General features: G+C 47.9%; 1 protein-coding gene across 3 annotated transcripts in view; it reads right to left on the bottom strand.

The window, feature by feature from the left end:
• Positions 1-12,667, bottom strand: part of LOC141994153 (SLAIN motif-containing protein-like) — a 112,248-nt gene that overhangs the window by 46,325 nt on the left and 53,256 nt on the right. For all 3 annotated transcript variants that reach the window (XM_074964275.1, XM_074964274.1, XM_074964276.1), the window contains 3 exons: positions 7,336-7,653; positions 6,972-7,109; positions 4,337-4,652 (listed from right to left, as the gene is read on the bottom strand). In XM_074964275.1, coding sequence (XP_074820376.1) covers positions 4,337-4,652; positions 6,972-7,109; positions 7,336-7,653 — 772 coding nt within the window. The remainder of the gene's footprint in view (positions 1-4,336; positions 4,653-6,971; positions 7,110-7,335; positions 7,654-12,667) is intronic.

Raw genomic sequence — 12,667 nt, 5'->3', positions numbered from 1 at the left:
AGGATGTAGAAAAAGCTAAATGTACTCAATGCTTTTTTTGCCTCTCTCTTCATGAACAAGGTCAGCTCCCAGACTACTGCACTGGGCAGCACAGCATGGGGAGGAGGTGACCAGCCCTCTGTGGAGAAAGAAGTGGTTCAGGACTATTTAGAAAAGCTGGACGAGCATAAGTCCCTGAGGCCGGATGCACTGCATCCGAGAGTGCTAAAGGAGTTGGCAGATGTGTTTGCAGAGCTACTGGCCATTATCTTTGAACACTCATGGCGACTGGGTGAGGAACTGCCTTCTATGATGAGATAACTGGCTCTGTGGATGAGGGGAAAGCAGTGGACGTGTTATTCCTTGACTTTAGCAAAGCTTTTGATAGTCTCCCACAGTATTCGTGCCAGCAAGTTAAAGTAGTATGTGCTGGATGAATGGACTATAAGGTGGATAGAAAGCTGGCTAAATGATCAGGCTCAACAGGTAGTGATCAATGGTTCCGTGTCTAGTTGGCAGCCGGTATCAAGTGGAGTGCCCCAAGGGTCGGTCCTGGGGCCAGTTTTTTTCAACACCTTTATTAATGATCTGGATGATGGGATTAATTGCACCCTCAGCAACTTTGCGGAAGACACTAAGCTGGGGGGGAGGGGGGGATAGGTAGATACGATGGAGGGTAGGGATAGGGTTCAGAGTGACCTAGACAAATTGGAGGATTGGGCCAAAAGAAATCTGATGAGGTTCAACAAGGACAAGTGCAGAGTTCTGCACTTAGGAAGGAAGAAACCCATGCACCACTACAGGCTGGGGACCGATTGGCTAAGCAGCAGTTCTGCAGAAAAGGACCTGGGAATTACAGTGGACGAGAAGTTGGAAATGCGTCAGCAGTGTGCCCTCGTTGCCAAGAAGGCTAACGGCATTTTGGGCTGTATAAGTAGGAGCATTGCCAGCAGATTGAGGGATCATTCCCCTCTATTCAGCATTGGTGAGGCCTCATTTGGTGTAGTGTCCAGTTTTGGGCTCCACACTATAAGAAGGATGTGGAAAAATTGGAAAGAGTCCAGCGGAGGGCAACAAAAATGATTAGGGGGTTGGAGCACATGACTTATGAGGAGAAGCTGAGGGAACTGGGATTATTTAGTCTGCAGAAGAGAAGAATGAGGGGGGATTTGATAGCTGCTTTCAATTACCTGAAAGGGGTTCCAAAGAGGATGGATCTAGACTGTTCTCAGTGGCACCAGATGATAGAACAAGGAGTAATGGTCTCAAGTTGCAGTGGGGGAGATTTAGGTTGGATATTAGGAAAAACTTTTTCACTAGGAGGATGGTGAAGCACTGGAATGCGTTACCTAGGGAGGTGGTGGAATCTCCTTCATTAGAGGTTTCTACTGTCAGGCTTGACAAAGCCCTATCTGGGATGATTTAGTTAGGGATTATGTCCTGCTTTGAGCAGGGGGTTGGACTAGATGACCGCCTGAGGTCCCTTCCAACCCTGGTATTCTATGATATTTACGTGCAGATGCACTAATGATTCATATGTCCTTCATGCTTCAACCACCATTCTAGTGGACATGAGTCCATGCTGATGACGGGTTCTGACTGATAAGAATCCAAAGCAGTGCGGACTGATGCGTGTTCATTTTCATTATCTGAGTCAGATGCCACCAGCACAAGGTTGATTTTCTTTTTTGGTGGTTTGGGTTCTGTAGTTTCTGCATTCGAGTGTTGCTCTTTTAAGACTTCTGAAAGCATACTCTACGCCTCATCCCTCTTAAGATTTTGGACAGCACTTCAGATTCTTAAACCTTGGGTTGAGTGCTGTAGCTATCTTTAGAAATCTCACATTGGTACCTTCTTTGCGTTCTGTCAAATCTGCAGTGAAAGTGTTCTTAAAATGATCAAGATGTGCTGGGTCATCATCCGAGATTGCTATAACATGAAATATATGGCAGAAAGTAGATAAAACAGAGCAGGGGACATACAATTCTCCCCCAAGGAGTTCAGTCACAAATTTAATTAACGCATTATTTTTTTAATGAGCGTCATCAGCACGGAAGCATGTCCTCTGGAATGATGGCCGAAGCATAAAGGGGTATACGAATGTTTAGCATATCTAGCATATAAATACCTTGCAACGCTGGCTACAAAAGTGCCATGCAGATTCCTGTTCTCACTTTCTGGTGACATTGTAAATAAGAAGAGGGCAGCATTATCTCCTGTAAATGTAAACAAACTTGTTTGTCTTAACGATTGGCCGAACAAGAAATAGGACTGAGTGAAGTTGTAGGCTCTGAAGTTTTACATTGTTTTGTTTTTGAGTGCAGTTATGTAACAACAACAGAAATCTACATTTGTAAGTTGCACTTTCACGACAAAGAGATTGCACTACAGTACTTGTATGAGGTGAATTGAAAAATACTATTTATTTATTTATTTTTACAGTGCAAATGTTTAATCAGAAATATACACTTTGATTTCAATTACAACACAGAATACAATATATATAAAAGTGTAGAAAAACATCCAAAATACTTAGTAAATTTCAATTGATATTCTATTGTTTAACAGTGTAATTAAAACTGTGATTAATTTTTTTTTGAGTTAATCGCAAGAGTTAACTGCAATTAATCAACAGCTCTAGTTAAAATATTTTAAGTCAGCTCTACTTTTCAAATCCCTCTTCAGTGGTGAACAAGTAGATTATTTGTTTTTTTGACTTGCAGTCATACCTTGGTCAAGAGCCTCAGATCTTGCAAGCGAAGCAAGGTCAGGCCTGGTCAAAATATTTTTTGAACTCCAACATTTACAAAAAGGCAGTAGAAGTAATACAAGTGATTCAGCAAGTGCAACTCTTCCGTCTAACTATCAAATGAAGTAGTTCCCCAGAAAGATTTGTGGGCACCATGCTGCTGGTGTAGTCTATTTCCTCAAAGACAAGACCTCTAGTCGGTCAGGATCATTAGAGATCTCAGTGCATTTTTTGTGGGAGGAGTGAGTATTGACACCAGCGTCTTGACCAAATTTCATTTTCTTTTTTCAAGTTTCATTCCACCTACCTGAATTCTTCTGTTACCTCATGGCTAGATTTTGCTTTTGGACACAGTCCTGAGTAAGAAGTGGTGCATAAAGTGCCCCACCCCAATAGTAATCTTGGGAGACACTACCTCAGACAGCTCCCTCCCAGCCTACCCATTGCTAGGGGCATGGGGGAGGTTGAGTATAGATATTTTGTTAGCCTATGCCAACAGCAAAATTATGGTTCACCATGCTGGCTCAGCTGTACTGGCCAGTACAGTGAGAGCAGAGGCAAGGCTTCACTCTTTCCTTTCCAACCTGCAGGTGTATGAGGGGATTCTTACTCCCCTGCACAGGCACATATGCCAAAGTCTAAATCTAGCTGTTACCTTTATCCAAATTACCATATTCTTTGCTACTTATCTGAACTTCAGTTATCTGAGGTAATTAATAGCCCCCATTTCCATCCCACAATGCACCTGTGAGTTAAAGCATTCAGGGAAATCAGGAAATAGACATTTCAATTTTAAAGATGGTGAACTGAGGCAGAGAAACTGAATGACTTGTGTGAGGTCACACAGGAAGTCTGTGGCAGAGCAGGAAAGCTTGGCTCAATTCCCTAAGTGCCAGGTTAGTCCCCTAACCACCGAACCATCTTCCTCTCTAGAGAACTGTATTTTCGTGACGTTTGAAGCAATTATTACCTCAAAGGCCTTTGTGACCCTAGGCAAATCACAGTCTCTCTGGGTCTCTGTTTTCCTTACCCACCCTTTAAGTGCTTTGCAATTCTATAGTGCCTTTCATTTAAAGCTCTCGAAGTATTAGAGCCCTTTATAACTCTGTAAAGCACTATGATGCATGTCAAAGGCACTATATTTATCAGTAAATACATAACTTTTTTCCTCTGAGGCATAGAGATTTAGTGACCAACCTACAAATTCCAGCTGCAAACTAAAATGGCTTCAAGGTGCCACTAGTACTACTATTCTTTTTGCGAATACAGACTAACACGGCTGCTACTCTGAAACCTACAATGAATGTATCTCAATCAATCTAGCTTTTTTTTTTTTTTTTTTTTTTTTTCTTCTTTCTTCAATTTACAAATTGGAATTTTCCAAGCTCAGTCTGGGATCTGGAAGTCAAGCTGTGTTTTCTGGTTTGTGCTTTAAAAGTCATTTTGACTCAACTGAGAAGTATTCTTAAAGTGCATCTGAGGAGAACGCCATTTTTACACAATTACTTTACAGATTTGAAATGCATTTTAAGTATCACAGCCGTCAGCGTTGTTGGCAAAATTTGTGAAGGTGCATTTAATTTTTTTATGCTCATTTCAAGATCTTACCTCTTGGATGGCTGTATCAGCTTGCTCTTCAGAGTAGAAGTTCCTCCAACAGATGTTCGTACTTTAACAGGTGAATTTTTGGCTCCAGTGGCCATACTATTGCTTCTCGCAGTGGAAGAACTGCTACTAGAAGATCCTGGACTGAGAGTTGAAGACTGTGGCTTTCGGACTCCACTTGCAGGACTGGTGTAACCGGAAGCTTTTAGTGGCTGCCTTGGTGTCAGAGAGTTTGAGCATGAAACTTTCATTGACTGTCGGACTGTTAAGGGAGACTGCCCAGCACTAGAGGAATACCTGAGCTTATTGGGAGTCAGACCTAGATGTGAAGGGGGAGGTGGCCCCCCACGGGAGAGAGAGAAAAAAAAAGTTAGCAATACTGGCATAGAATCATAGATTAGAGTTGAAGGAGGTCATTTACTCCAACCCCCTTCTCAAAGCAGGACCAACCCCAACTAAATCAACCCAGCCAGGGCTTTATCAAGCCAGGCTTTAAATACCTCGAAGGATAGAGATTCCACCACCTCCCTAAGTAACCCATTCCAGGGCTTCACCACCCTCCCAGTGAAATAGTTTTTTTCCTAATATGCAACCTACACCTTCCCCACTGCAACTTGACACCATTGCTCCTTGTTTTGTCATCTGCCACCACTGAGAACAGCCTAGCTCCATCCTCTTTGGAACCCCCCTTCAGGTAGTTGAAGGCTGCTATCAAATCCCCCCTTACTCTTCTCTTTTGCAGATTAAATAAGCCCAGTTCCCTCAGCCTCTCCTCATAAATCATGTGCCTCAGACCCTAATGATTTTCATTGCCCTCCGCTGGACTCTCTCCAATTTGTCCACATCCTTCCTGAAGTTGGCGGCCCAAAACTAGGCGCAGTACTCCAGATATGGCCTCACCAGTGCCAAATAGAGAGAAAATCACTTCCCTCGATCTGCTGGCAATGCTCCTACTAATGCAGCCCAATAAGCTGTTAGCCTTCTTGGCAACAAGGGCACACTGTTGACTCATCTCCAGCTTGTCGTCCACTGTAAGCCCCAGGTCCTTTTGTGCAGAACTGCTGTTTAGCCAGCCAGTCCCCAGCCTGGCTAAACAGTCTGGAGCAGTGCATCGAATTCTTCTATCCTATGTGCAGGACTCTGCACTTGTCCTTGTTGAACCTCATCAGATTTCTTTTGGCCCAATACTCCAGTTTGTCTAGGTCACTCTGAACCCTATCCCTACCCTCCAGCATATCTAACTCTCCCCCCAGCTTAGTGTCATCCGCAAACTTGCTGAGGGTGCAATCCATCCCATCATCCAGATCATTAATGAAGATGTTGAACAAAAACAGCCCCAGGACCAACCCCTGGGGCACTCTGCTTGATACCGACTGCCAACTAGACATCAAACCATTGATCGCTACCCGTTCAGCCCAATGATCTAGCCAGCTTTCTATCCACCTTATAGTCCATTCATCCAATCCATACTTGTTTAACTTCCTGGCAAGAATACTGTGGGAGACCGTATCAAAACCTTTGCTAAAGTCAAGGTATATCACATCCACTGCTTTCCCCATATCCACAGAGTCAGTTATCTCATCATAGAAGACAGTCAGGTTGGTCAGGCATGACTTGCCCTTGGTGAATCCATGTTGACTGTTCCTGGTCACCTTCCTCTCCTCCAAGTGCTTCAAAATGGATTCCTTGAGGACCTGTCTCCATGATTTTGCCAGGGACTGAGGTATGTAGTTCTCCAGGTTCTCCTCCTTCCCTTTTTTAAAATTGGCACTATATTTGCCTTTTTCCAATCATCCGGGACCTCCCCCGATCGCCATGAGTTTTCAAAGATAATGGCCAATGGCTCTGCAATCACATCAGCCAATTTCCTCAGCATCCTCGGATGCATTAGTTCCGGCCCCATTGACTTGTGCATGTCCAGCTTTTCTAAACAGTTCTTAACCTGTTCTTTCGCCACTGAGGGCTGCTCACCTCCTCCCCATACTGTGCTGCCCAGTGCAGCAGTCTGGTAGCTGACCTTATCTGTGAAGACCGAGGCAAAAAAAGCATTGAGTACTTCAGCTTTTTCCATATCATTTGTCACTAGGTTGCCTTCCCCATTCAGTAAGGGTCCCACACTTTCCCTGAGCTTCTTCTTGTTGCTAACATACCTGTAGAAACCCTTCTTGTTACCCTTCACATCCCTTGCTAGCTGCAACTCCAATTGTGCTTTGGCCTTCCTGATTACACCCCTGCATGCTCAAACAATATTTTTATACTCCTCGTCATCTGTCCAAGTTTCCACTTCTTGTAAGCTTCCTTTTTGTGTTTAAGCTCATCGAAGATTTCTCTGTTAAGCCAAGCTGGTCGTCTGCCATATTTGCTATTCTTTCTGCACACTGGAATGGTTTGTTCCTGCACCCTCAATAAGGCTTCTTTAAAATACAGCCAGCTCTCCTGAACTCCTTTCCCCCTCATATTAGCCTCTCAGGGGATCCTGCCCATCTGTTCCCTGAGGGAGTCAAAGTCTGTCCCACGAATATTTTAGGATGCTGGGCCTTTTAAGAGCCTCAGATCTGCAGTCAGGCACATTTATTTTTGTTCTTAGTTAAACTTATCATTTTGCCACTTCATTTGTAAAATAATAAAGTGAACTGACTTGTTGATGGTTGCTGAATTCTGGAAAGTCGGCTGCTGGGCACCTGCAAATCTGATTCCAGACTCCGACTGCTTCTTACAGATTCCAGAGAGCGAAGGCTTGTCCTAGCCAGGTTAGGCATACTGTGGCGCATTTCCTCTGAAATATGAATTCCCAATAGAATGTATACTATACAGTAATCAAATTGCCTTCATTGTTTAGTCTATTCCTAGGAAATTGCAGACTACCATTTTAATTCAAAATAATAATAGAGCAAACAAGTAACATAACCAATTGCAGGAGTAGTTCCCATGAAACAGCTATTCTTTCTCTAAATCATTTCCATTTTTAATACATAGTATCGTAAAGTTTACAGCCAGCCTACCTTCGTTATTTGTGTATTTTAGCTGGTCTTGCATTGGACTTTGCACAGCTCTCCTTGGGGGTCGAATTCGAGAGTTTGTTGTCCTGCCATAATCTGCACCTGAAGAAGGGGATTGGCAACGGGGGGAGCTGAGAGGAGATGGCGAGTACCTGTGAGCACTACGATAGGATAGTGAACAATCATAATCATCCTCATCCTCCAGACTGTATGTATCAAACTCCTGGTCACTATAGGTGCCTCTCCTCAAAGAGTGAAGGGAAGCGCTGGAACTGCGACGGGACACTGAAGCAGAACTTGAAGCACAGTCCTGGCGGAGACCTGGAAATGTGAAATATGTGTCAGATTCACAATAACTTATTACAAACTATTTCCCTGCCACACCACAGTAGGGATTAACAAGTGCTACTCTGACTACTAATTAATTTGGCTAAGAGACTGGGTTCACACAACGGGAAAAAAAGTTACCTACCTTTTGTAACTGTTGTTCTTCGAGATGTGTTGCTCATGTCCATTCCATTCCATGTGCAGAGTTGTTGGAGACTTTTGCCTTAGCGATATCCGGAGGGCTGGCTGGGGCACCCCTTTGAGTGCCATGCCCATGCATTGGTATATTAGACGCCGCCGACCCTACGCACTCTCAGTTCCTTCTTACCGGCAACTCCAACAGAGGGGTAGGAGGGCAGGTAATGGAATGGACATGAGCAACACATCTTGAAGAAAAATAGTTACGAAAGGTAGGTAACTATTTTTTCCTCTTCGAGTGCTTGCTTGTGTCGATTCCATTCTAGGTGACTTGCAAGCAGTATCTATGGAGGTGGGCTCGGAGTTCACAGCTTAGCAGCTTGCAGTACTGCCATACCAAAGCCAGCATCATCCCAAGCCGACTGGGTAAGTGCATAGTGGGATGTACATGTATGGATGGACAAACAGGTGGCTGCCCTGTAGATGTCCTGGATAGGGACCTGGGCCAGAAAAGCTGCAAAAGAGGCCTGTGCTCTGGTCAACTGGGCGGTGACAATCACCGGGGCGGCACCTTCACTTGATCATAGCAGAAGTGAATGCAGGCGGTGATCCAAGAAGAAATTCTTTGAGCAGATACAGGGTGACCTTTCATTCTGTCAACCACTGTGACAAACAATTGTATCAACTTACAGAACGGCTTGGTCCTGTCAATGAAGAAGGCTAGCGCCCTCCTAACGTCCAAGGCATGCAATCTATGCTCCCCCTCTGATTTATGCAGCTTTAGAAAGAAAAGCGGTAAGTAAATATCCTGGTTTGAATGAAACAGAGACCACCCTGGGCAGGAAAGCCGGGTGTGGTCTCAGCTGGACCTTGTCCTTGTAGAAGACTGCATAAGGTAGTTCCAAGGTGAGCACCAAATCTCAAAGACTCGACAGGCCGAAGTCACCGCGACCAGGAACGCAACCTTCCAGGACAGGAGGAAAAAACAGGAAGCCAAAGGCTCAAAAGGAAGACCAGTGAGCCGCAACAGCACCAGGTTTAGGTCCCACAGACGAAAGGGGTCCTTGACGTTTGGGTAGAGGCGCTCAAAGCCCTTGAGAAATCTGGCCGTCATGTCCTGGGCGAAAACCTACCTACGCTTGAGAGGCGGATTGAAGGCCGAGATTACCGCCAAGTGGACCGTGATCAATGAAAGGGACAAGCCCTGGAGCTTGAGATGCAGAAGGTAGTCTAAAATCAGCAGCAACAAGCCTCACTCAGGCTGGACACCTTTATCCAAGGTCCAACAGGTGATCCGCTTCCACTTGGCCAGTAAGGTCGCTCCAGGAGAGGGCTTTCTACTGCCCAACAGAATCTGCTGGACATCAGCTGAGCACTGCTGCTCCTGCTCGTTCAGCCATGCAGCAGTCAAACCATCAGGTGTAGCGCCGCCAGGTTCAGATGCAGAAGACTGCTATGGTTTTGGGAGAGCAAGTCCGGCCTGAGTGGCAGCTGGAACAGAGTCACCACTAAAACGTCCAGCAGAATGCTGTATCAATGCTGGCGCAGCCAAGCCAGCACTATGAGGATCACTCTCACCCACAGACCATGCTGTGCCGGTTGGGGACATAAACCCCTCTGCAAGGGCCTGAGGCGGAGTCATGCATGTCGGACCATGTAAGTGTATGCTGCTATGTGACCCAACAGTCTCAGGCACATGTGGGCACTGGTGAGCGGGTGGGCTCGCATACACGAGATTAGGTCCACCATGGCTTGGAACCGAGTCTTGGGGAGGAAGGCTCTGGCCTGAGTGGAGTCGAGAACCGCTCCGTTGAATTTTAATGTGTTGCCCTGGGGTCAAGGTTGACTTTTTCTCGTTTATTATCAGCCCCATGTTTCGAGAGGTGGAACAGATCAGATCAAGATGCCTCCACACTTGATCCCAGGACTGGCCCTTTATCAACCAGTTGTCAAGGTATGGGTAAACCCGATGTCACAGGTAAGCAGCCACTGGCGCTATACACTTTGTGAACACTCTCAGTGCTGACGAGAGGCCAAAGGGCATTGTCATGAACTGGAAATGGTGCTGGCCCAGCACGAAACGGAGGAAGCGCTGGTGCCCTGGGAAAATGGAAATATAGAAGTAAGTATCCTTTAAATCGAGGGCGATTTAATCTCCCAGATCCAGGGAGGGAATGATGGAGGCCAGGGAGACCATGCGAAACTCCAACTTCTTGAGAGACTTTTTGAGGCGATGCAGGTCCAGAATGGGTCTGAGGCCCCCTTTTGCCTTTGGAATTAGGAAGTAACGGGAGTAGAACCCTCTCCTTCCATGTTCCGAGGGACCTCCTCCACTGTCCCCAGGAACAGGAGGTTGTTGATCTCCTGAATGAGGAGCTGCTTGTCAGAAGGGTCCCTGAAGAGGGATGGGGAAGTGGCGTGGGGGAGTGGTCGGTGATAAACTGGGGGGGATAGCTTGTAGAGATTGTATCGAGCACCCAATGGTCCGAGGTAATACGGGACCAGGCCGACCAGAAAGGGCGGAGGCAGTTGAGGTATGAGAGGGACAGATCCAGTAGCTTGACTGGGGAGTCATCCTTGGGTGCACCCTCAAAACGGCTGCTTTTGGCCTCCCTGGTTTCTGGGAGGGTCAGGTAGTGCAGCCAGACGGGAAGACAACGGATATCACTGCTTATGCTCCTTGTCTTTATCCTTCTTCCTCTAGGAACCCGCTCTGGGAGTTCCCCAGGACCTAGACTGCAGAGAGGGAGGAGGCGGAGGACAGAAAGGCTTCCTGGACTGTTGAGGGGTATGAAGGCCCAGGGAGCGGAGGGTGGCTTGGGAGACTTTAAGACCGTGGAGCCTGGTCTTAGAGAAGAGCCCCGTACCCTCAAAAGGAAGGTCCTGGATCATGGCCTGCATCTCTTGGGACAAACCAGAGGACTGCAGCCAAGAACTGAGTCTCATGGCCACCGCAGATGCAACTACCCTGCCTGCTGAGCCAGTAGTGTCCCAGGACATTTGGAGGACTCCCTTGGCGACCGACGTGCCTTCGTCCACGAGAACAGCAAACTCCTAGGCATGATCCTGTGGGAGGGCCTCTTTAAACTTATTCAGGGAGTCCCATAGATTGAAATTATATCTACCAAACAGGACCTGGTGCTTAGACACCCTGAATTGTAGACTAGCAGTCAAACTTTTCTGCCAAACAAATCTAGTCTTTTGGCATCTTTGTTCTTCAGCATGCCCCTAACTTGGCTTTGTCTGTCCCACTGGCGCAGATATGACCAGTGATGTTGCATGGGGTTGTGTATAGAGCTATTCAAATCCCTTTGCAGGGACATAGTACTTCTTTTCCGCCTTCTTAGAGGTTGGCAGAATAGAGGAGGGGGTTTGCCACAATGACTTGGTAATCTTAAAGACCCCTGGGTGGACGGGCAATGTGACCTGAGCAGGGTGGTGGCTGAAATCACATTGAAGAGGTCGTCGGCCTCCTCCGCGATCTCCTCTGTCTCTAGGCTTAGGTTTTCAGACACTCTTTTAAAGGAGGGCCCAGTGCTCCTTAAAGTCATCCAGGGGACTGCTGGAGTGGGACGGCCTGGCCACCGCCTCATCTGGGGATGATGACGAGGACTGTACTGCTAGAGGAAGAGCATGTTCTCCCCCCACCCCTTCTCAGGGAAGGGCTCCCTCGATGCCAGGGTCTGATGCGCTGTTCCTGCATTTGGCTTGGTACCGCACTCCGACTGCCATGCCAGCAGTGCCATGGCTGGCTTGTCCAAGGCAGCCAGGGAGGGCTGGGAATACGTGACTGCACCACTGGCACCCCACGTGGGTTCAAGTACAGCAACTGGGTGGGCCACTGTCCCTGCTGTAACGGCACCATGGCCAGTGGGGCGCCAGTCTCCCGCATAGGTGGAGAGTTCCCCTTTTGGGGCAAAGGGCTAAACTCCCAGTTCAACTCAGACCACAGGCACCGACTTCCCCTCTGCCTGGTGGGTGCTCGACCCCTCTCCTTCCCCCAAGTCCCCATCCCTGCCCTGCCTCTTCTCCACCTCCTTCCCTGAGCGTGCCGCATCCCCGCACCTCCCTCTCCCTCTCGGAAAGTTCTAAGTGATGCCAAACAGCTGTTAGGTGGCGGGGGGACAGGAAGCACTGGGAGGGAGGGGAGGAGAGAAGCGGGGATGTGGCACGCTCGGGGGAGGGCAAAAGAGGCGAGGAGGGGAAGCTTGGCTGCCTGTGGGTGCAGAGCTCCCACTAATTTTTCCCTGTGGGTTCTGGATCAGCGCCTATGACCCAGACCACTGTCCTTCCGGCGACCACAGTGGAGCCATCAAGGCCCAGGTTTGCCTGCTGCCTCTGATGGGTGACCGGCGAGGCAAAAGCAACTAGCGACGCCTACTAAAGAAGTGGTACTGGGGTGACCAGGACTGGCACTGTGATCCTGAGCGGCCCCTCCAGGATCATGATCGACATCTAGGAGACTTCCTGTGGGAGGGTGATCGGGGTCTAGGTGACCTGTGGCCGGAAGTTCACCAGTACAGGAAATGACATTGCGGCTCCGGAGTCCCGTGCCTAGTAGACAGGGAGCACGTCAGGGACCTGGGTCTTCTAGCTGGAGAGTTGGTATATGGTGCTGGGGTCCGAGGTCACAGAGACAGAGATGTGCACCTGCAGTCTGGTGACCAGGGGTGCTCAGCCATCCTGTGAGGCTACACTCCAATGACTAAGGCCCGGGTACCAAAGGGCAAGCCTAAGTCATCCACCTGGCATGGCGACTGCGGATCCAGTCGGCTTTGCTCTTTAGCTACCGGTACCGCTTCGGGCACTGACGGCCCTGGGAGAGGCCGGGGACCCTTGCCGCTTCCCGGGGTCGGGGTGGATCCCTGGC

This window comes from Natator depressus, chromosome 9 (assembly GCF_965152275.1).
Source record: "Natator depressus isolate rNatDep1 chromosome 9, rNatDep2.hap1, whole genome shotgun sequence".
Taxonomy (NCBI): domain Eukaryota; kingdom Metazoa; phylum Chordata; order Testudines; family Cheloniidae; genus Natator; species Natator depressus.
The sequence above is the reverse complement of the archived record's forward strand: the minus strand, read 5'-3'. Positions and strand labels throughout refer to the sequence as shown.